The 20,701-nt window shown below is 44.4% G+C and overlaps 1 protein-coding gene across 1 annotated transcript in view; it reads left to right on the forward strand.

Annotated features, from left to right (window-relative positions):
- HHAT (hedgehog acyltransferase) overlaps nucleotides 1-20,701 on the forward strand; it is a 417,968-nt gene that overhangs the window by 17,952 nt on the left and 379,315 nt on the right. The window contains exon 2 of the mRNA XM_004700138.2: nucleotides 18,775-18,908. Coding sequence (XP_004700195.1) covers nucleotides 18,818-18,908 — 91 coding nt within the window. The 5' untranslated portion in view covers nucleotides 18,775-18,817. The remainder of the gene's footprint in view (nucleotides 1-18,774; nucleotides 18,909-20,701) is intronic.

Raw genomic sequence — 20,701 nt, forward strand, 5'->3', positions numbered from 1 at the left:
CCAGGCTGACCAGGCCGAGTCCCCGCTCCCTGGCCTGCGTCCCCTTCTCTCTTGCTTGGTCGCCAGTTTCGGGCCCTGTTGCAGGGATTGGCAAACTCAAGTCCCTTCGGCTGCCTGCCTGCCTGCTGCATTGAGTGCTCTGCTGGCCCGCTGAGACTCCTGGGACCCTCCAGTTAGAGACGCTGCCCTTCCTTTCTATGCCTGCGACTCCCTTACAACCCCCCCACCCGCCCCAGCTTCTGTGTCTAGCCTTCGTTCTTTATTTGGGAAAGCCTGCCCCAAAGAGAGGAAAGGGACCTCCAGATGGTATCGATATTAAGAAATGTGCTCTTTGCTGCCTTCAGTGCCCTTGAGCTGGGGCAGTGGGACTGGGGGCTTGGCACCCGCAGGTGAAGTGAGGCTCAGTGCTCCTGCGCGTTCTGTTTCGTAGTATTCATTCATTCATTCGCAGCAGCAGCAGCAGCGGCCTTCTGCAGTGTGATTTGTGCCATGGGATCACAAGTAGCGGCTTCACTGTGGAGGTGGGGTTTTTTGGACTGGGCTTTGAATAATAACCTCCTCTCCTGCCTCCCCACCCTCCACACACACCTTTACAATCTTTGTGTTACATCTTCTCTGTAAAGTTGTTCTAGCCTTCTCTCTCTTGCAGTCCCTAACCTTTTTGATGTTCTGACCAAGAAGATTCGACTAGTAATAACTTAATGGAGATAGTGTCAAGAGTCCCACCCTGTCGATACATTATTAGATATGAATTTCACAGCAAGTGGGAAAGGTAGGTCGTGTTCTCTCTGTTCACAGCAGAATGAAGGAAGGCTTGGAGGTGTAGTGGGTTAGCGTTGGACTGCTAACTGCAAAGTTAGTCGTTTGAAGCCACCAGCAGGTCCCCTGGACAAAGCTGAATGCTTCTACTCCTGCAAAGATTCATAGTTTAGAAAATCCACAGGGGCAGTTCTTTTCTGCCCTATAGGATCCTTATGAACTGGACTCTACTCAATGAAGGTGAGCTTTGGAGAGCTCTAGTGACATAGTGGGTTACACCTTGGGCTGCTAACCCTGAAGTCAGCAGTTCAAAACCATCAGGCGCTCCTCGAGAGAAGGATGAGACTTTCTACTCCCATAAAGAGTGACAGTCTCGGGAACCCACGGGGACAGTTCTACTCTGCCCTGTGGGGTCGCTCTGAGTCAGGACGAACTCAGTGGCAGCAAATGAGTTGTTGGAGAAGGTGGCAGAGCCCCAGGCTAGCACAAGTCAGGGTCATCTATCTACTATGACTGTGACCCTCCTTGGCAAGTGGGTTACATGGACCAACTGAGGGTGAAGGGAGAAGACAGTTACTTTTGTAAGCCACTAAATGGTGGCAGGAGCTCTGCAGGTCATAGCAACTATGAGTTAGCATGAGGGACTACTTGCACCCATGTGTCTTGTTTGCAGCCCTGGGCCTGGCCCAAGAGCACATGCTCCTTAAGCCAGCTGTTCTCAACCTGTGGGTCTCAACCCCTTCACAGGGGTTGCCATTCGAAAACACATTCCGGTTTACATTCTGATTCATAACAGTAGCAAAATGACAGTGATGAAGTAGCAATGAAATAATTTTATGGTTGGGGGCCACCACTACATGAGGAACTGTATGAAAGGGTGGTAGCATTGGGAAGGTTGGGGACCACTGAGTTTCCTGTCCTGGGTGGAATGTTTGCTAGTACGCAGGAGGCCCTCTTTGGAGCCTGATGAAGCCAATGCCACGTGTTTTAACGCACAAAAACCCCACTGTCACTGAGTGGGCTCTGACCCATAATGACCCCTCTTAGGGTTTCTGAGGTTGTAAATCTACACAGGAGAGAACAACCTCACCATTGGTGGCTGGTGGGTTTGAACCACCAACCTTGATGTTAGCAATCCAACGCTACCCAACAGTACCATCACCACATTGTTTATGTTTTCAAAGGCATTATTGCTCATATATTACGCATGTGTTTTGAAAGGCACTCAAAACAGGTGCACAGGGTAATAAATTATGTTGACACATTATAAAAGTAGTGTAATAAATGAATTTGTGAGGGTAATAAATGTTCTTAATATACTAAACAGCCAAATCCAGTGGCGGACCAACTAACACATAACTTCAAAGTGGTGATACCTATGTAAATTGTATTTGGTGATTATCTGTAATAACTGCAGTGTGATAGGAAAGTCTGTTAGATCTGCTACTTTAGTTGGTGACAACGTCATCTGAACGGGTCTTCATACTGTGATTTGTAATTCATTCGTTGAATTGCTTAATTTCAGTCCAAGGTTCGTGACAATGTGTACGTTCGCAGACCCTGAATTCTACCCACTTTGTGAAGTGGTGGTGTTTGTATCTTAGGTTTTGAGTTGTGCTCTTTAACACACACACACACACACACACACACACACACACACACACACACACAACCTGGTTGCTGTCAAACAGTATATGGCAACCTCCACTGTGTCAGAATAGAATTTTGCCTTGTAAAGTAGCTGACTTTTTTGAACGTAGATTGTCAGGGTTTTCTTCTGAGGCACCTGAAGGCAAGCTTGAAACTCCTAACCTTGTGGTTAGGAGTTGAACACTTAACTGCTTGCTCCAACTGGGGGTGCTTTGAGCCCTGCTTAGTGACTGTTTTTCCTTTTGAGCTCTTCCTGTGCACCCTCAAAAACTCCAAACTCACTGTCATTGAGTTGATTCTGACTCATAGTGACCCTACAGGACAGCACAACTGCCCCTGTAGGTTTCTGAGACTGTAGCTCTTTTAAAAAAAATAATTTTATTGGGGCTCATATAGCTCTTATCACAATACATAAACACATCCATTGTGTCAAGCACATTTGTACATTTGTTGCCATCATCATTCTCTAAACATTTTCTTTCTACTTGAACCCTTGGTATCAGCTCCTCATTTTTCCCCCCTCCCTCCTCCACACACCCTCCCTCACGAACCCTGATAATTTAGAAATTATTATTTTTTCATGTCTTACACTGACCAATGTTTCCCTTCACCCACTTTTCTGTTGTCCATCCCCCAGGGAAGGGGTTATATGTAGATTATGGTTCCCCCTTATTCTCCCCCACCTTCTCCTTCCCCTCCCGGGAGAGTGTAACTCTTTATGGGGCTAGAAAGCCAAGTCTTTCTTCCGCTGGCCACCCTGGAGGGCTGCTACGAACAGTTCCCTTCTCGCTGTGCTGCCTGTTCATGCTTACAGTCATTTCTGGTGGTAAAATCTGTGAGAGGGAATTGCTGAGTTGTTTATATAGTCTACCTGCACTGTTCCTTTTTTGGGTAATTCTGCTGGGGTGTGGGTGGGGTGGAGAAGCAATCTGTAATAGTGATATGTGTCATATGGTGCATGACAGTCTTTTGTGTGTGTGTGTGTGTGTAACTGAACCTTAATGATGTATAATTTTACCAGTATCAGGGAAGAAAAAAGATTCAGTTAGCAGTACATAGCCCACAGACATTCACAAGATCAAAAGATATGGTTATGAACAATCGTAATTTTAAATTCTGGTAATCAATTTTTAAATTCTGATGAAATGGGCCAGTTGTTAGAATAAAGCACCTTACCCAAGATATGAAAACTAGAAAGCTGAATAGATTTGAATTTGTATTAAACAAATTGAGTTTGTCATGAAAAAACTATTACAGCAAAAAATTTGCTAGTGCACATTTCTAAACTTTTTATTTTTATTTTTTATGTACAAGAGGGGAAAAGAGACACCACGTCCCAGCTTTTTCCCGGAGGCCAACAGAAAAGCGCAATTGCAAAGCTCGTTAGGCACATTACAAGAAAACATCAGCTTAACTCTCATCCAAAATGTTGCAAACCTCTAACCTCGGTGGCTTAGTAACTCCATCCTCCAAAACCCCGAACCAAATTCACTTCCATCAAGGCGATTCTGACTCATAATGACCCTTTAGGACAGGGTAGAACTGCTGCTCTATGTTTCAAGGCTGTAAATCTTTATGGAAGTAGAAAGCCTCATTCTCCCCCCCCCCCCCAACCCCCCAAGGAGCAGTTGGTGGTTTTGAACTGCCGACTTTGAGATTAGCAGCCCAACATGTAAGCACCATACTACCACGGACCTTCTTAATCATCTATAGAGGGGAAAATAAATTAGGATGAAGTTGGATTTATCTCATTAGGACTAACATTAGGAAAGCAATAGATTAATTTATAAAGAATAAGGGAGAAAAATTATTTGTAAAAATTTAGTACCCATTCAAGGAGCCCTGGTGGTACAGGGCTTAGGTGGTTTAGCCCAGCAGCTGTGGAAGAAGAGGCCTGGCAAGCTGCTTCCCAAAGATGCCTGTTTACGAAACCTGACGGGCAGTTCTACTCCTGCTGCCCTGTCTTCAGTCACGCTGCCTTGAAAGTGGACTTGACTGCCCCCTACCAGCAGCAGGACCATCCACGACAAGAATTCTTTGCAAGTTAAGGAGAGAGAGGAATTTATTTGATCTGATAAAATGAATTTATAAGAGATCTTATAGCAAGCATCATACTTAATGGGGAAGTGTTGGAATAATTCACCTGAGACAATTGTAATGAACCAAGAATGCCTTCTGTTAGTACGACTTCATCTGCGTGTTGAACAGGAGTCCCAGCTCTGCAGTAAGTCAAGGGAAACTTTAAAAGTTTGGAAAGGCACAAATGGAAACATTATTTGCACATTATTTGCATGGTAATATAGAGAAAAACAGCCAGAGTTTTGCAGTCAAAAGGTTACACTTGTTATAGAAATAAGCAAGGTCACTAGATACAGTTAAAAAACCGAACCAAACCAAAACTAACATGCAACAGTGAAAAATGAAAATGATACCATTTACAATACTATCAAAACCATTGAGCAACCATGGGTGCCTCTGCCAAAAGATGAACAAGACTGCCATACTCACAACTGTAAACTCTGAGGGAAATTAAAGATGAAAATAATGACGGTATGTTTTGCTCATGAATTGTAGGTTTCTGGTAAAGAAATGTCTTTGCTCCTTAAATCTATAGATTCAGTGCAATGCCAATAAAAATTCTAGCAGGTTTTTTTTTTCCTTTTTAAATAGAAGTTAATGAATTGGCATTATAGATTGCATTCCCTGCCCCCCAAATATGTTTTATAAATTCTTACTTCTGTGCCTGTGGTTCTAATCTCCTTTGGGAATGGGCTGCTTTTGCTATGCTGAGGAGGCAGGGTACCTGTGGGACGGTGCTAGTTGATCCAAGGGTGTATTACAAAAGCAAATTACCCCCATGTTCCCCCAGGAGCCCTGGTGACCTCGTGGGCTACTCATTGAGCTGTGAACCACGTTTGTGGCTCAAACCCACCAGCTCCCCTGTGGAAGAAAGATGAGGCTGTCCGCTCCCATGAGTATTTAGAGTCTCAGAAACCCAAAGAGGCTGTTCTACTGTCTCATGAGTTCAAATGGACTTGATGGAAGTGAGTTTGACACTTTATCTTGGATTATGGGCTACGTGGTACAAAAGTTTCTAATTGCCAAAGAAGCATCGAGTAGTTTTTTTTTCCCCTGAAAAGGGGGTGGTAGGCCAAATAAGTTTGCCAATCTACAATAGGGTATCTGGAGTTAATTTCGTTAGAGAAGAGACTGAAAACCAGTTAACAAGGAGAGAGGGGCGAAGAGAGATGCCAAGATTAGAGCGATGAGAACTCCCACCGGAGCCCACAGAGAAAGCCTTCCCCCAGAGCAGTGGCTCTCCGCCGGCCTCATGCTGCCCCCCTTTCAGCCAGTTCCTCGTGGTGGTCACCCCCCAACCATAGAATTATTTTTGTTGTCACTTCATCACTGTCATTTTGCTACTGTTATGAATCAGGCGACCCCTCTGAAAGGGTCATTCGACCCCCAAAGGAGTCGCGACCCACAGGTTGAGAACCGCTGCTCTAGAGCCAGCTCCCTGAATCTGGTCCTTCTGCCTCCTCAACTGTGGGAAAATCCACTTCTCTTTGCTAAAGCCAGCCAGAGTACCTCTGTGGCGCCTGTGAGCTTCCCAGACTGGAGCACTTTACAGGAGAAAGCCTCTGGGTGTCCACTGCCGACCTGTGGGGAGCAGCTCAACGTGGAAACACTACACCGCCAGGCTCCTCTGAGGTCCCTGGGAGTCAGAATCGACTTTTTGCAGTGAAAGCCATCCAGGAGTGAGATTTCTGTTAAGTCACACTAGATAACTAATACAGTTGGTTTTAAATTTTATTCAAAATTCCAGTCAATAAGAAGAGGTGTCAAGGTGGGAAATGTAAGCTGCTCCATGATGTCAGTGCGGTATTGGCATAAGGTTAAGCAAGAGACTGAGTAGAGAGTCCATAAACAAGCTTTTGGTTTCTTTCGCAATGACGGAAGTGACACTTCAGTGCTGTGAAGAAAGAGTGGCCTTTTCCATAAACGAGGCAGGGCCATTTGGAGAGCCATGAACGAAAGAAATTCTGATCACCTATCGCACCCCGTATCCAATCTCACTGCCATCAAGTCGAGTCTGACTCGCAGTGACCCTACCTTACCCCATTTACTGACATAAAAATTAACCGGAAAATGTTAGACAAGGTGTGCAAAACACCTAAATGTCAAAGATAAACTGAGAACACTTCTGGAAGCAAACAAGGGAAAATGTCATTATTACCTTGAGATGATCCAAGGTTGTTAATAAGCACTCTTAAGCATGGACAGAAAAAGAAAAAAAAAAAGATAAAAACTTCTGTGCATCTAAAGATTCCATAAAGAGTGAAAAGTTAAGTATCAGGAGAAGATATGTGCAATACTTAACCAATGACATCACACCCAGGTTATATAAAGAATTTGTACAAATCATTTAGAAAAAGATGGTCCGCCAAGCAAAAAATGGGCTAGAGACAGTTCATTAAAGAGGGTCTCCAGATTCCCAATAAGCACGAAAAGGTGATCAATCTCATTAGTAACTAGGAAAATGCAAAATTATCCCACAAAGAGATACCACTACATATTCAATAGATTAAAAAAACAAACAAGAAAAGACTGTCATTGTTAAATATTGAGGTCTAGACTATGGATAATCTGGGATAGTGGTGATGGGGGTAAAAATGAAGATAACTACATTGGAAACCTATGTTTTCAGTATCATTTACAAAAGCTGATCATGCACACACCATATCATCAGCTACTCCACACTAAGTCAACTCTGTAGGCACCATGTGCACAAATGTCAGCCATATTATTCATAGTAGGGCTGAACTGGAAACAACCCAGTTTTATCAGTAGTGGACTAGATAAATAGACAAACGATTTATACCATAACTTAAACCAACTCACCTCCACAGAGTTGACTCTAATTCACAGCAACTGTGTAGGACAGGGTAGCATTGCCCATGTGGGTTTCTGAGACTCTTGACTCTTTTATGAGAGTAGAAAGTCTCTTCTTTCTCCCACGAGTGGCTGGTGGTCTTGAACTGCTGGCTTGTGTTTAGCAGCCCAATGCATAACCACTATGCCACTAGGGCTCCAATTACTTATACAGTGAAATATTATACAGGGATGATACGAAAGCATGGCTGAGTCTCACTAAGTTGAGTGAAAAGAAGTCAGACACAAAAGTATAATTTACATCAGTGGTTCTCAACCTTCCTAATGCCTCGACCCTTTCATACAGTTCTTCATGTTGTGGTGACCCCCAACCATAAAATTATTTTCGTTGCTACTTCATCACTGTCGTTTTGCTACTGTTATGAATCGTAATGTAAATATCTGATATGCAGGATCTATTTTCATTGTTGCAAATTGAACATCATGAAAGCATAGTGATTCATCACAAAAACAATATGTAATTATATCTTGTGAAATATTTGTTTCTAATGACAAATAAATGAAATTTTGTCTTGAAGCATGGTGTAGCATGGGTAACAGTCTTCACGCCAGGTGCTTGTATATCGACGTATCTGCATGTGGGCGGACCCACTTGGAGATGGATAGAGGGGCGGTGTCTCAGTTCTGAAGGCTGTTCGACCCCCCAAAGGGGTCACGACCCACAGGTTGAGAACTGCTGATTTTCATGACTGTCTAAAAATAAGCTATGCTTTAACTAGCGATGTTCCCTGAAGTCTTATTAAGTAATAAAGACCATCTACCTTGAGCATGACGCTCCCTCAAGAGCTATCTATATGGGCTCTAACTGTGGGCAGCAACTTGGAGCTTAGGAAGCTCAGGAGGTAGAGAGTTACGTTGGTGGGAGAGGAACAACTCCAAAGGAGGGTGACAACAGCCGCATAGCTGGAAGCATGTAATGTCACTCAGTGGTTCATGGGGACACTATTGAATTGGTGTATGTTTTGCTGGGTATAAGACCCCAGGTAGTGCAGTGGGTTACCTATTGGGCTGCTAGCCACAAGGTCAGCAGTTTGAACCCAGCAGCTGCTCCTTAGAAGAAAGACGAGGCTTTCTGCTCCCGTCAAGAATTACAGTCTCAGAAATCCCAGGGTAGTTCTAATATATTCTGACCTATTGGGTTGCTTTGAATTGGAATCAACTCTATGGCAGTGAGTTCTGTTTGGCGGCTTCTTTTGTCCTCAACCATAAAAGAAATAAGAATTTAAGAATCAGGCAAAACTAAATAGTGATGTAGTCAGGATAGTGACTAAGGCAGTACATCTCAGTGGTGAGGCATTCAGTTTTTCAACTGAGTGGTAGTTCCTTGGGTGACTTCAATTTTGAAACCTCCAAGAGATTTTGTTATATGTCTTTTAATAAAATTGATTTAGAATATATTGCAAACCATTCTGCTAATTCATATGCTTTAACTCTGGGAGTTTAAGATGTACTGGGCAAGACACTTGGTCATTAAAATGGCTTAAAATAAATGGCTGAGAATTGTTATGGGGACAGATCCATAATCACAACACCACATCACTTGGTTTATTGAATTGAGTTGTGTATGAAAATAACTTTTTTTTTTTTGCCAATCATTCTTAGCAGAGATCTGGTTTAAGGAATTAAAAACCAAAAACTCACTGCCACCAAGTCTAGTCTGACTCAGAGCGACCCTTTAGGACACGGTGGGACAGGCCCTGTGGGTTGCTAAGGCTGTAACTCTATGGAGAAAAGTAGAAAGCCTCATCTTTCTTCCTTGCACCAGTTGGTGATTTTGAACTGCTGACCTTGCAGATCACAACCCTCGTTGTAGACTACTATGTCACCGGGGATTGGTTTTAGGGTAGTTCATATAAAAAGACTTAAAAGTTGCTCTTGATAAGATTGATATGAAGGTGAAGAGGAAGCCAAAAAATGCTAAAGTGGAACTTGGTTACAAAATAATGTTTTTAGCTTTGGTTTTCTTTCAAGAGTATACTTTATATTTATAATATATTGGGCTGTTGAGTTGACTCCAACTTAAAGCAACCTTATGCATAACAGCACGACAAACTTCCAAGTCCCATCCAGTCTCTCTGATCTTTGATACATTTGAGCCTGTTAGTGAGGCTATTGTAGCAAGCCAGCTCATTGAAGAGTTTCCTCGTTTTTTATTGACCATTGGCTTTAGCAAACATGATGCCTTTTGGTGGTTGTTAGGAGAAATGAGTTGGTTTAGAACCACAGGGACCCTATGCAAAACCAAACAAAACACTGCACAACCCTGCACCATCCTCACAATTGTTCCTATGCCTGAACCATTGTTGCAGCCGCTGGGTCAACCCATCTCTCCTTGAGGGCCTTCCTCTACCGCTGCCTCTCTGCTTTACCAAACATGATGTCCTTCTCCATGGACTCGGGTTTCCTGAAAATGTATCCAAGGTAGGTAAGACCAAGTCTTGCCATCCTTGCCTCTAAGAAGCACTCTGGCCTTCTTCCAATACATAAAGGTCAGTCTTTATAGCAGTCCATGATACTTTGAATATTCTTCTCCAGCACCACAAGTCAATTCAAACACATCAATTCTTTTTCACTCTTCCTTATTCAGTGTCCAACTCTCACATGCGTATGAGGCAGTGGAAAATACCATGGCTTGGGTCTGGCACACCTTAGTCCTCAAAGTACCATCCTTGCTTTTCAGTACTCAAAAGAGGTCTTGTGCAGCAGCTGCACTGCACCTTGTCTTTTGATCTCTTGACTGCTGCTTCCATGGGTATTGATTGTGGACCCAAGTGAGACAAAATCCTTGACAACATCACTCTTTTCCCCATTTATCCTAATGCTACCTATTGGGCCAGTTGTGAGGATTTTGATCTTCTTTACATTGAGTTGTATTCCATACTAAAGGTTGCAAACTGTATCTTCTTCAGCAAGTACTTCAAGTTCCCCTCCCTTTCAGTAAAGGAGGTTCTGTCGTCTGCTTAGCAAAGGTTGTTAATAAGCCTTCCTCCAATCCAGATGCTACATTCTTCTTCATAATAGCCAGCTTTTCTAATTATTTACTCAGTATAGGGATCAAACAAGTAGGCTGAGAGGATTTATAACTCTGATGCACACCTTTCCTGATTTTAAACCATGCAGTATTCCCTTGTTCTATTTGTACAACTGCCCCTTGATCGAGCTACGAGTTCCCCATGAGCACCAGGCAGTATTCTGTGACCCCATTCTTCTCCAGGTCGTCTGTCCACTGTGCATTATGGTTCGCACAGTCACATGCTTTTGCATCATCCTTTGAGTGATTACTTTTTTTAAAAAACGTCATGTCCTTTTTAGTGATTCATTTTTCCAGAAGACATATCTAAAATAAGAAGCAGTCCTGACATCTTAGCTTCTAAATCTATCATCATTGGTTTAAAAATAATGAGCTCTTATTATATGAGTCCTTTAGTGAGGTGCTCTCCTCCCACTGGGCCACAAACTCCTGGAGGACAGAGATAGCACATTCACTTCGTACTGTTGTTGTAACAAGTTGCCACAATTGTAGGTGGTTTAAAACAACACAGATTTATTATCTTACAATTTGGGCAGCAGTCCGAAGTCCAAATGAGCCAGCAAGCCTGCATTCCTTTGGAAATTCAGAGGGCGGGAGAAAGAATCCATTTCTCTGCCTTTTCAAGCTTATGGAAGGGGTCTGATAGAGCCCTGTGACATAGTAGTTACGTGTTGGGCTGCTAACTGCAAGATCAGCAGTTTGAAACCACCTGCCACTCCCTCCTCTGGAGAAAGATGGGGTTTTCTATTTCTGTTAACAGTCTTAGAAACTCAAGGGGGCAGTTCTACCCTGTCCTATAGGGTCACCGTGAGTCAACAGTGACTCCTTACCAGTGAGCTCGTTGTTTGCTTTTGAGAAGTGGTCTGCATTTTCAGTGGTCCCTTCCTGCTCCAACCTTCTTGCCTCCATTGCCTTATTTCCTCTGGGCCTCTCATCCACCTGTCTCCCTCCGATAAGACCTTGTGATTATATTGGGCTCACCTAGATAATTAGAATAATTACTCCATCTCATGGTCCTTAAAACTATCACAACTGGGGGTGGGGGTGATGAGGAGCTGATACCAAGGGCTCAAGTCGAAAGAAAATGTTTTGAGAATGATGAGGGCAACAAATGTACAAATGTGCTAGGCATACAATGGATGGATGGATGGATTGTGATAAGAGTTGTAGGAGCCCCCAATAAAATGAGTTAAAAAAAACCCCAACTTATCACAACTGTAAAGTCTTCTTTGCCATGGAAGGAACAGATTACATATTCAGCGGTCCCAGGGTGAAAGATGTGGGGTCATCCTTCCATCTGTCACCGATGGGATCCTTTAAGTTTTGTCTTGCCTCAAATAGTGCTCGTGTTTGCAGTAGGAGTTCACTGGTCTTTGCTGGGTGACGAAGTAGATCTAAGGTCGCATTCTTTGAAGTGTCGTTTCTGAAAGAAGGGAAGTCATGGTCTGAGCCTTTCGTCCTCAGCCACAGCTGTAGGTAGCTCTTGGTTCAGTTTTGAATGTTGCGCCACCTCATGGCGACATCAGAATGCACCGTTCCCTGCTCCTGCTCTACCATCATGATCATTGGGTCTAGGTGCTATAAAGAGGCTACCTGCAAACAGAATGGTAAAGGGTCTGGGAACTTAAAAAAAAAAAAGAAGAATGCTCGAAGGAATCATGGATCTTTATCTTGGAAGGGGACTTGGGATGAGGTGATTGGCATTGTAATTATCTTCAACTAAGGAAAGAAATATTCTTGGGAAGAATCATGAAGCCCACTCACTCTACTTAATTATAACAGCAGTAGTGTTACTATCAACAAGAACAAACGTTTCAGAGCTTCAATTAGCCAAGGCCCTGCGCTTTCACTTGACAAAATGAATTTAATGTTCACAGCAATTCTCTGAGAGGGTCGCCTGTCTTACAGAGAAGGACATGGAAGTCCAGCAGCTGCCAGCACAGGCCAGTGTGTTTGGTAAAGCAGACATAGCCAGAGTATCTGAGCTGAACTCTTGATATTCTCAGCCCTAGGAAGCACGAGAGTGCATTTTGAAATGGCAGCTTTCTGCCCAGGCCAGCTGCCTCCTCCACTCAGTCCAAGCATTCGGCCATCGGTCTTTCCGGGTGTGGAGAAATGGTTCCCTTTAGCATTATTATGTGGGTAGAAGAATAAGAGTCTTAAGTGGGGTTTGGCAGAAATGGCGATGTGGGAGGACATGATTAGTCTGGGCTTGTTTTTCCCGGGGAAAGGCATGCAATTTATATTTGGCAAAATAGGACTTGGTTTCATCAAATTGGACTGTGAAAAAGAGTGGAAAAAGTCGCACCCCCGTTCTTTCCCAGGGTCCCTGCTGCCTCGTTCCGTCAAAGCCGTGTGGTTGCAGCAGGCGTGCGCGCCTTTTACTTTTATTACTCGGTGGTTTTCAGAGTGCTCATTTGCCCCTAAATTTAGAACCATTCCAATTGTGTTCAGCCCTTATCTTTTTGTAAGTACTGATTTTCCTCTCAGACAGTCACGGGAAATTGGTTGGTGGAGTTTGCCTTCTGTAGGAAGACTGTTAAGAGATGCACGTGAGTTGGTGTGTGTGTGTGGCTGTGTTTGTTTTTGTCATGCATTATGTTGGCATTTCATTGATCTTTCAAATATTCCTAATTTCTCAGGGAGGGTCTCGGTCACGCAGGGCTGCTGTAAGAAAACATACCCCAAGTTAAGTGACTTTACAGAACCACCATTTATTTTCTTCCAGTCCAGGAAGCTGCAGTGCAGTGGAGATCGGAGTACGGGCTCAGCGGATGGGGCCTCGCTGCTGGTTGCCACTGCCGGCTAGCAATCCTTGGAGTGACTTTGCTTGTCAGATAGCGTCTCACCGGGCATCCGTGTGTGTCATCTGTCTGTTCTACTTTAGTTGTATCATTCAAAAGAAATGAGGGCTGGGACCCACCAGGCTTGAATATGGCCTCATTAACATCTGCCGAGAAACGGTTTCCAAATGAACTTTCACATATTGTTTTTTGGAGGCACAATTTCATCCAGAACAGAATGTTTCAATTTCACATGACTTAAATTTTTTCTATTGCACTTGTGTAGCATTTTTCTTTTTCCTTTCTAGCTTTCCTGACACAAGGATTGCAGCATAGATTTGGGGGAAACAGTGACCCACTGCGCTCTCAGGACGTGGAGTGGTTGGGAAGAGGGCTTCCGAGTTGGGCGTGGTGGTATGAATCTGAGCTCCACTGCTAATTGCTGTGTGATGCACGGGGCAAGCTTCTTAAGCTTTGGGGGGTCTTAATTTCCACTTGAAATGGAGGTGTTGATAGTACCAACCTCAACGTATAATGACGAAGGTTAAGTGAGATCATCCTCGCCAAGCGCTTGTGCAGCTTACAGGCGTCGTCTGCGATATTAGCTGCTGTAGCACAGCTGTTGGAATCTTGGTGGCATAGTGGAGTATGCCTTGGGATGCAAACCACAAGCTCCGCAGTTCAAAACTACCAGCTTCTCAGCAGGATAAAGACAAGGCTTTTCATCCATCGAGCTACAACCTTGGAAATCTCACAGGCGCAGCACTACCCTGTCCTTTAGGGTCACTGTGAGTCACCATCAACCCTATGGCAGTGAGTTTAGTTTGGGGTTACTGTACAGCTGTCCCTGTCCTGAGCTTCTGGGTGGTACAAGTAGTTAATGTCAGTGGCACTTAGAATTAACGGTCCTGTCGATATGTTTGAAAGACACATGTTGTCTCCTTGACCCTATGGAGTGCAGTGCTACTCTGCACAGCCAGAGTCTACATGAATCAGATGGACTTGGCGACAACGGGCCAAGTTTTTGGATCATGGCGCACTGAGAAAGCCTGGTAGAGGAAGATCTCAGGTTAGGGTTTGAGGAACTCTGCAAGTGTCATGGTTATGCATTGGGCTGCAATCCTCATGGTCCACAGTTCAAAACCACCCGCTGCTCCCTAGGAGAAAGGTGGGCTTTCTACTCCCCTAAAGAAATAAAGTCTGGGAAAGTCCCAGCAGCAGTTGTGCCCTGTGAGGTAGATGGTAGAAGTGCTGCTGGTGCAGCCGGTACTGAAGGATTCTCAGTACCTTCATTACTGATGAAAACCTCCTTTTGAGAGACCTCTGGTGCCCTTGGCAGGGCGTGCTGGTGGAGTGTAGTGGTTACTTGTGGGGCTGCAGATTCAAGAAGTCAGTAATTAGAAGGCACCAGCCATAGGAGAAAGATGGGCTTTCTACTCCTGTAAACAGTTACAATCTCAGAAACTCATGGAGCAGGCCTACCCTCTCTTAGATGGTCACTATGGGTCAGTATAGACTCGATGGCCATGAGTTTGGTTTGGTTGGTGCACTTGGCGGGAGCCCTGGTGGTGCAGTGGTTAAATTGCTCAGCCACCACTGAAAGGCTGGAAGTTTGGACCCTCCGTCCTCTCCCCTCAGCATCTGCTTCCTAAGATTCTAGCCTCGGAGCAGATGGACAGCTTTTCTTCTGAGCTACTGGGTTGCTCTGAGTATGAGTGAACTTGATGGCAGTGGGTTTGGGTTTGGATTAATGCACTTTGACCTGTGGATATAGCCCATTTAATGTTGATTTCAAGGTAAAGGAGCAGAAAATATATATATAACAGAAGTACTGGAATCTATTTGCCATATGCATCTGAACTAAAGATAACATCCTTTGAAATGCGATTGGAAATTGTTGGGAAAAGAGCATCTTCTAGCAGTTTTATTTATGTGTGTTTTGCGCGTCAGCACAGTGGGCTGGATTCAGCACAGCATACTTTTCCACAGAGGTTGAGGGACAGGATTTCTGCCTGCAGGAGGCTGGGGCTGGCGTAGGACTGGTCAGGGTTTCCTTCTCTTGTACAGAAGGCACTGACTCGAAGGCACCTAACAGGAGGAGGGTGGGAGTGGTGAACTTGGATTCTGATTCTTTGTCCAATCCTGGCTTCTGTATAGCATTGGGCAGGTTGCTTCTCTTCCTTCAGCAGGATTCCAATTTCTAATCATAAGCAAACAGTTACATGTCTCCTGCAAGGATCCGAGTCAATGGCAACTTGGGAAGCAGGTGGAGTGTTCATTCACAAGGTCAATGCAAATAGAAGTTGCTGCGGAATAGAAAAGCTCTGTTTGGGGAAGAACTCTTGTCCTGTGACAGCTGAGATTTTCTTTCATGGAACTCTTGAGTTCCATCCTCTTCCCAGCGGCTGTTGAGGCAGTTATGATTCTCAGCGATCCTTAGAAGGAAATCTCATCTAGTCCTGCTCTGCCCTCGCAATAGTTCCCAGGCCCGAGCCCATTGTTGCAGCCACTGTGCCAATTCGTCCCATTGAGGGGCTTCCCCGACTTGTGCTTCCCCTCTACCAAGCACGTTGTCCTTCCTCAGGTCTGGTCCCTCCTGATAACATGTCTTGAATTCCTTAATGCCCAGATAAATAATTCTTTTGAAATCCAGCCTCAGGACTTGTGTGCCTGCTAGAGAGGCAAAAACAGCAGCCTGTGATTCCTGTCCTGACTTTAATTCCAGGGACAGCCCTGCTATTGTTTCCTTTCAAGGCCTAATATCAAATAACTTACAAAAATATTATTATTATTATTTGCCATATCTTTCTCCAGCCAATGCATCTGTGCACCTACAATTCTGTTATTTGTTCACCTCGGGTGAAGTTATACAGTCATTATGAAGTTATACATTGCTGTCAACCCCCCCACCCCATTTCTTCCCATATCCTCAGGGAATCATTACTCCCATTACTGTTTCTGAAGGGTTATCTATCTTGGCTTTCATGCATCCAATTATTTTAGTTATACAAATGAACATATGCAGGTCTAACAAGAATGATGGTGATAATAGTAAGGGGAGGAGATATTAAAGAACTAGAGGATAGTTATGTGTTTCATCAGTGCTCTACCGCACCCTGCATATACCATCCTTCCTGTGTGGCCCTTCAGTGAGGGACTGCCCAATTATCTTACAGGTGGGTTTGGGGTCTCCATTTAGTCCATGCTCCTTCACATCCATTTGATTGCTTGTATTTGAACTTCTGATCCCTATTCCCGTCGACACCTCATGATCATACAAGCTGGTGTACTTATTTCATGTGGGCTTTGTTCCTTCACTGCTAGATGGCCATTTGTTTAACTTCAAGCCTTTAAGACCCCAGGTGCTATATCTCCTAAGAGCTGGGCATCATCAGCTTTCTTCACTGCATTTGCTTATGCACCCATTTTGTCTGCAGTGATCTATCGGGAAGGTGAGTATCATACATTGCCACATTATTAGAACAAACCGTTCTTGCGCTGCGGTAAGAAGAGTTAAGTAGAAGTCCAAGTCTGTCTGCTCAGATGACTTTTCTTTCATGTTGTCTTACTTGGTCTCAGGTTTCTCACCTTCATCAATATTATTTTTCTTTGTGATCTGTTGTCTTCCTGCTTTCTGTTTTTTTATTTCTCTCCTGCCTGCTGGGCTAGGCCTGTTACTTGAAAGTAGTTTTTCCTAATCAGTATTGTTTGCTTCTAGCACTTTGAATTGTCCACCTTGCTGTCTCTAAATCCCTACCTCACACCATGGAGCATCTTTTCTCTCTCAGTAATCACCTGCTGGGAGCAGCAGTCCAGGATGGTTTAATTGGTGAGGGTGTGGGTGCACGGAGTCAGATACGTGCCCATTTTGTTTCCACATGACTTTCACTTCTGGGTGGGTATTCCATCTGCTCTCTAGCAGGGAGGGATGGGAAGGAGAAAGGGTTGACCACAACATTATACCCTTTGACTCATTCCATTTTGCCTAAAACTTGCTCTGCTTCTCTGCACTTGGCTGTAGTATAGGATTCAGCTCAGTAGCCATGTTTCCAGCTAAGACTTCAACCACTGTGTAGGAATGGGAACTGAAGACTAGGGGTGGGGGTGGGGGGGCACTGAGCGTGTTCTGCCATGGCTGCCCTGGATTGTTATTAGTCCCCTTTCAGAAGTGCACGGGAAGCATGCACGGGAGTGCTGTCTGGACCAGGCGCTCCTTAGACACACTGGACAGGGTCGAAGGGGAGAGTGAGGTAGCTCAGGCTGTTGGCTGGCTTAGAAGAGGTTTGGAAATCGTCCGTGGATCCCTTTTATTTCAAATTTGAAGCCATTTATTATTTGAAGAGCACTTGCAGAGTTTTCTCCTGCTGCTGCGAAACATGATAGTCTAAGTGGGCATCTTTGAAGAGAGGACATTTATTGGATCATGGGTCAAGAGGCTAGAGGACCAATTCTGGGTGTGGCTTCAGTGGAAAGTCTGACCTTGTTGATAGCCCTGGGAGTTCTGTTGTGTGTAGGCAACCCTTTGGCAGAATCTGGCCCTTCCCTGCAGGTGTGTCTAGTTTGCTCATTAGGTGTAGAACTCAGAGCCCTGGTGCTCCAGTGGTTAAGTGCTTGGCTGCTAACCAGAAGGTTGATGGTTCCAACCCATTAGCTGCTCCTTGGCAGACCCAAGTGGCAGCCTGCTATTGTAATGATTGCAACCTTGAAAACTGTTTGGGGCTGTTCTAACCTGTCCTGTAGGTTTGCTATGAGAAGGCAACAGCTAAGTATAGGACCTATCCTGCTCTGGTAAAACCGTAGTAACATAAAAGGCAACCTTTATATATTTACATCCAGGGGTTAGGATTTAAGCACATTTGTAGGGGGTCGGGGTGGGGGTACAGGGACACACCATTTAATTTGTGACAAACTCTTTGTAGCTGTTCTTGCTGCTTTACCAGTGCTGTGTTAATGAGTCAGAGATTATGGTCCCTAATCTCTAAGGCAGTGGTTCTCAACCTTCGTAATGCCTCAGCCCTTTAATACAGTTCCTCATGTTGTGGTGACCCCCAACCATAAAATTATAACTGTAATTTTGCTACTGCTATGAATTGTAATGTAAATATCTGATATTCAGCATGTATTTTCATTGTTACAAATTGAACATAATTAAACATAATTAAAGCATAGTGATTAATCACAAAACAATATGCAATTATATATTGTGAAATATTTATGTGTTTTCCGATGGTCTTAGGTGACCCCTGTGAAAGTGTTGTTTGACCCCCAAAGGGCTCTCGACCCACAGGTTGAGAACCACTGCTCTAAAGGTTTATTCTGTGGGGGAAATCCAGGTGTGTCATGTAATGAATCCAGTGCTGTTTGATGCACCCTGTGATGGGAGGCTCTGTGAGCTCATAGGAAAAGACCTGGCCAGCCTGAAGAAGGCTGGCTCTGTGGTCTGTGTGTATCGACAGGACAGTTGGACATATTCATCTGGATGGGGTTATATCTGTATCCACTGAGCGTTTGAAGTAACTGCTTGATGAGAATGTGGTTCTCTAAGATCCTACTGTGTCATGTCCTTGGCTTACTGTTTTGATTCGTTTCTTGTCCTAGACCCTCGGAACCTGGCTGCCTGGAGCCTGTGTGAGAAGGAAGGATGCTAGCCCAATGGGAGCTCTCCTTTTACCTGCTTGCCTCACTCGGCTTCCACTTCTATTCTTTCTATGAAGTCTACCAAGTCTCCAGAGGTAAGACCCTGGCTTTTCTGATCCTTGTCAAGGAAGGAAAGGGAGTGAGGGGAATGTCCAGAAATAGAAGATTCTGGAAGATAGTCCGAAAGGCTCAGCATGACTTTGGCCCTGTTTCCCCCAGTTTGAATTAATGGCCTGAGTCAGTGACGTTTTCTACCCTAATCCTCCATCTTTCAGGTGCTCTGTTGCTGCTCTCTTGTAATAGGAGGGTTTGTTTGATCTAATGGCTATGGAGGGACCTAGGAGTACTGCAAGGGGAAGCCAGCCCCTAGCACATTGTTACAGGTCCGGTAGGTGCAATTGTATAGCGATAATAAGTAAAGATTATAGTAAAGTCATAGAGAGCATGAGAGATAGAATAGAGAGATATTGAAAGAATGGAGTCAGACACATTTCATGGTAGCAGTGCTCACCTCAGCCCTGCTTGGTGGTCCACGTTGGGGAGAGAGAGAATCTTTAATGCTAACCAAGGCTTTTATTTTCTCTGGGGACATGCAAGCCCTCTAATTACAGGGGAAGACATACATCACAGGAAGGGGTTGAGCTATAGGTAATGCAGTAATGGGAGGGGGTGATCTAGGGGTATCCACGCAATAGGAAGAGGAGGGATTGGGGGTATACATGTGGCAAGATGGGTGGAATCTGTCCTAGAATTAGGATGACAGCTTAATTTTGGATGTCACAGAGCATGTTTGACCTGTTCCCTGGCTCAACTGATAGAGACCATTATCAGTAGGGTGTGAACTCCACCTACAGGAACCCAATCAATGACTGTGGGCCTGTCCATTGTCCTTGAACAGCAGGAAGCTGGGCCTAGCATCTGACCTCCCCCCACAGAGGACTTGCAGAATTATTCCCAGAACCTTCTTAATTTTTTTCTTTCAACTCACTATTCTCAGGCATACAGAGGCTGCTCAGGGACAGTGGAGACCCCGGCTCCTTCATCCTCTTGCTCTGCCGTCTTAGCGAGCTGCTTTTTTCCGCATATTGGAAATGAGTCATCCCAAATTGGAAATGAATTCCAGCCCGTAGGAAAGGGAATGGGAACCTTTCTTTCCTCTAAGGGTCATGTGGCAAGTAGCACTCATCACTTTCACTCACTCGCCATTGGCCAGCTTGGTATCACATGATCCAGGTAGTAGCAAAGGAAGCTGGGAGCTGTGGTATTATGTATATTGTGGAAGAAAGGGGGAAAGAGTTTGAGAAGACCTTGGGTAGTCACTGAAATAGTAAGGGAGAGTTTCTTAGAGGGAGCCGTGTTTACTGATTCTTGTCTTAAAGAAGAGCAGGATTTCTCCCATCAAGCAGAGAAAGGGCAGAGACTCTTTGGATAGAAGGAAATTTGCAGACACACAAATAAGCTTCTGTAAGCTCGAAATCACAGCATGACCTTGGCATTGCAAACTAATTCGGTAGAGCTAGAACATAGAGTATGGGGCCGGCATGCTGTAAGAGATGAGCCAAAATAAAGAAGCAGGAGTAGATTGTGAAAGACACTGTCCAGCTGGCTGAAAAGTTGGACTTTCTTTCAAAGGCAGGGAAATGTGGAAGGAACATGTGGTTATTGAAAACCACGAAGAGAGGGTTGGGGAAGCCAGGGTGAGTGCTCTGCTTTCAAACTGCTTGACTTGTGTCAGGAATGGGGTTTGTTGCCGTGGCTCCAGACTCATGAAGCATGAGGTTTAGAAAAGAAAGAAGAAAGGCGTCTGTGTTAGGTAGGGTTCTCTAGTGACATAAACCAAGACACTTATGATCATATATATATATATATATATATATATATATATATA

This window comes from Echinops telfairi, unplaced genomic scaffold (assembly GCF_000313985.2).
Source record: "Echinops telfairi isolate 266 unplaced genomic scaffold, ASM31398v2 ScPeMD7_7424;HRSCAF=8462, whole genome shotgun sequence".
Lineage (NCBI taxonomy): Eukaryota > Metazoa > Chordata > Mammalia > Afrosoricida > Tenrecidae > Echinops > Echinops telfairi.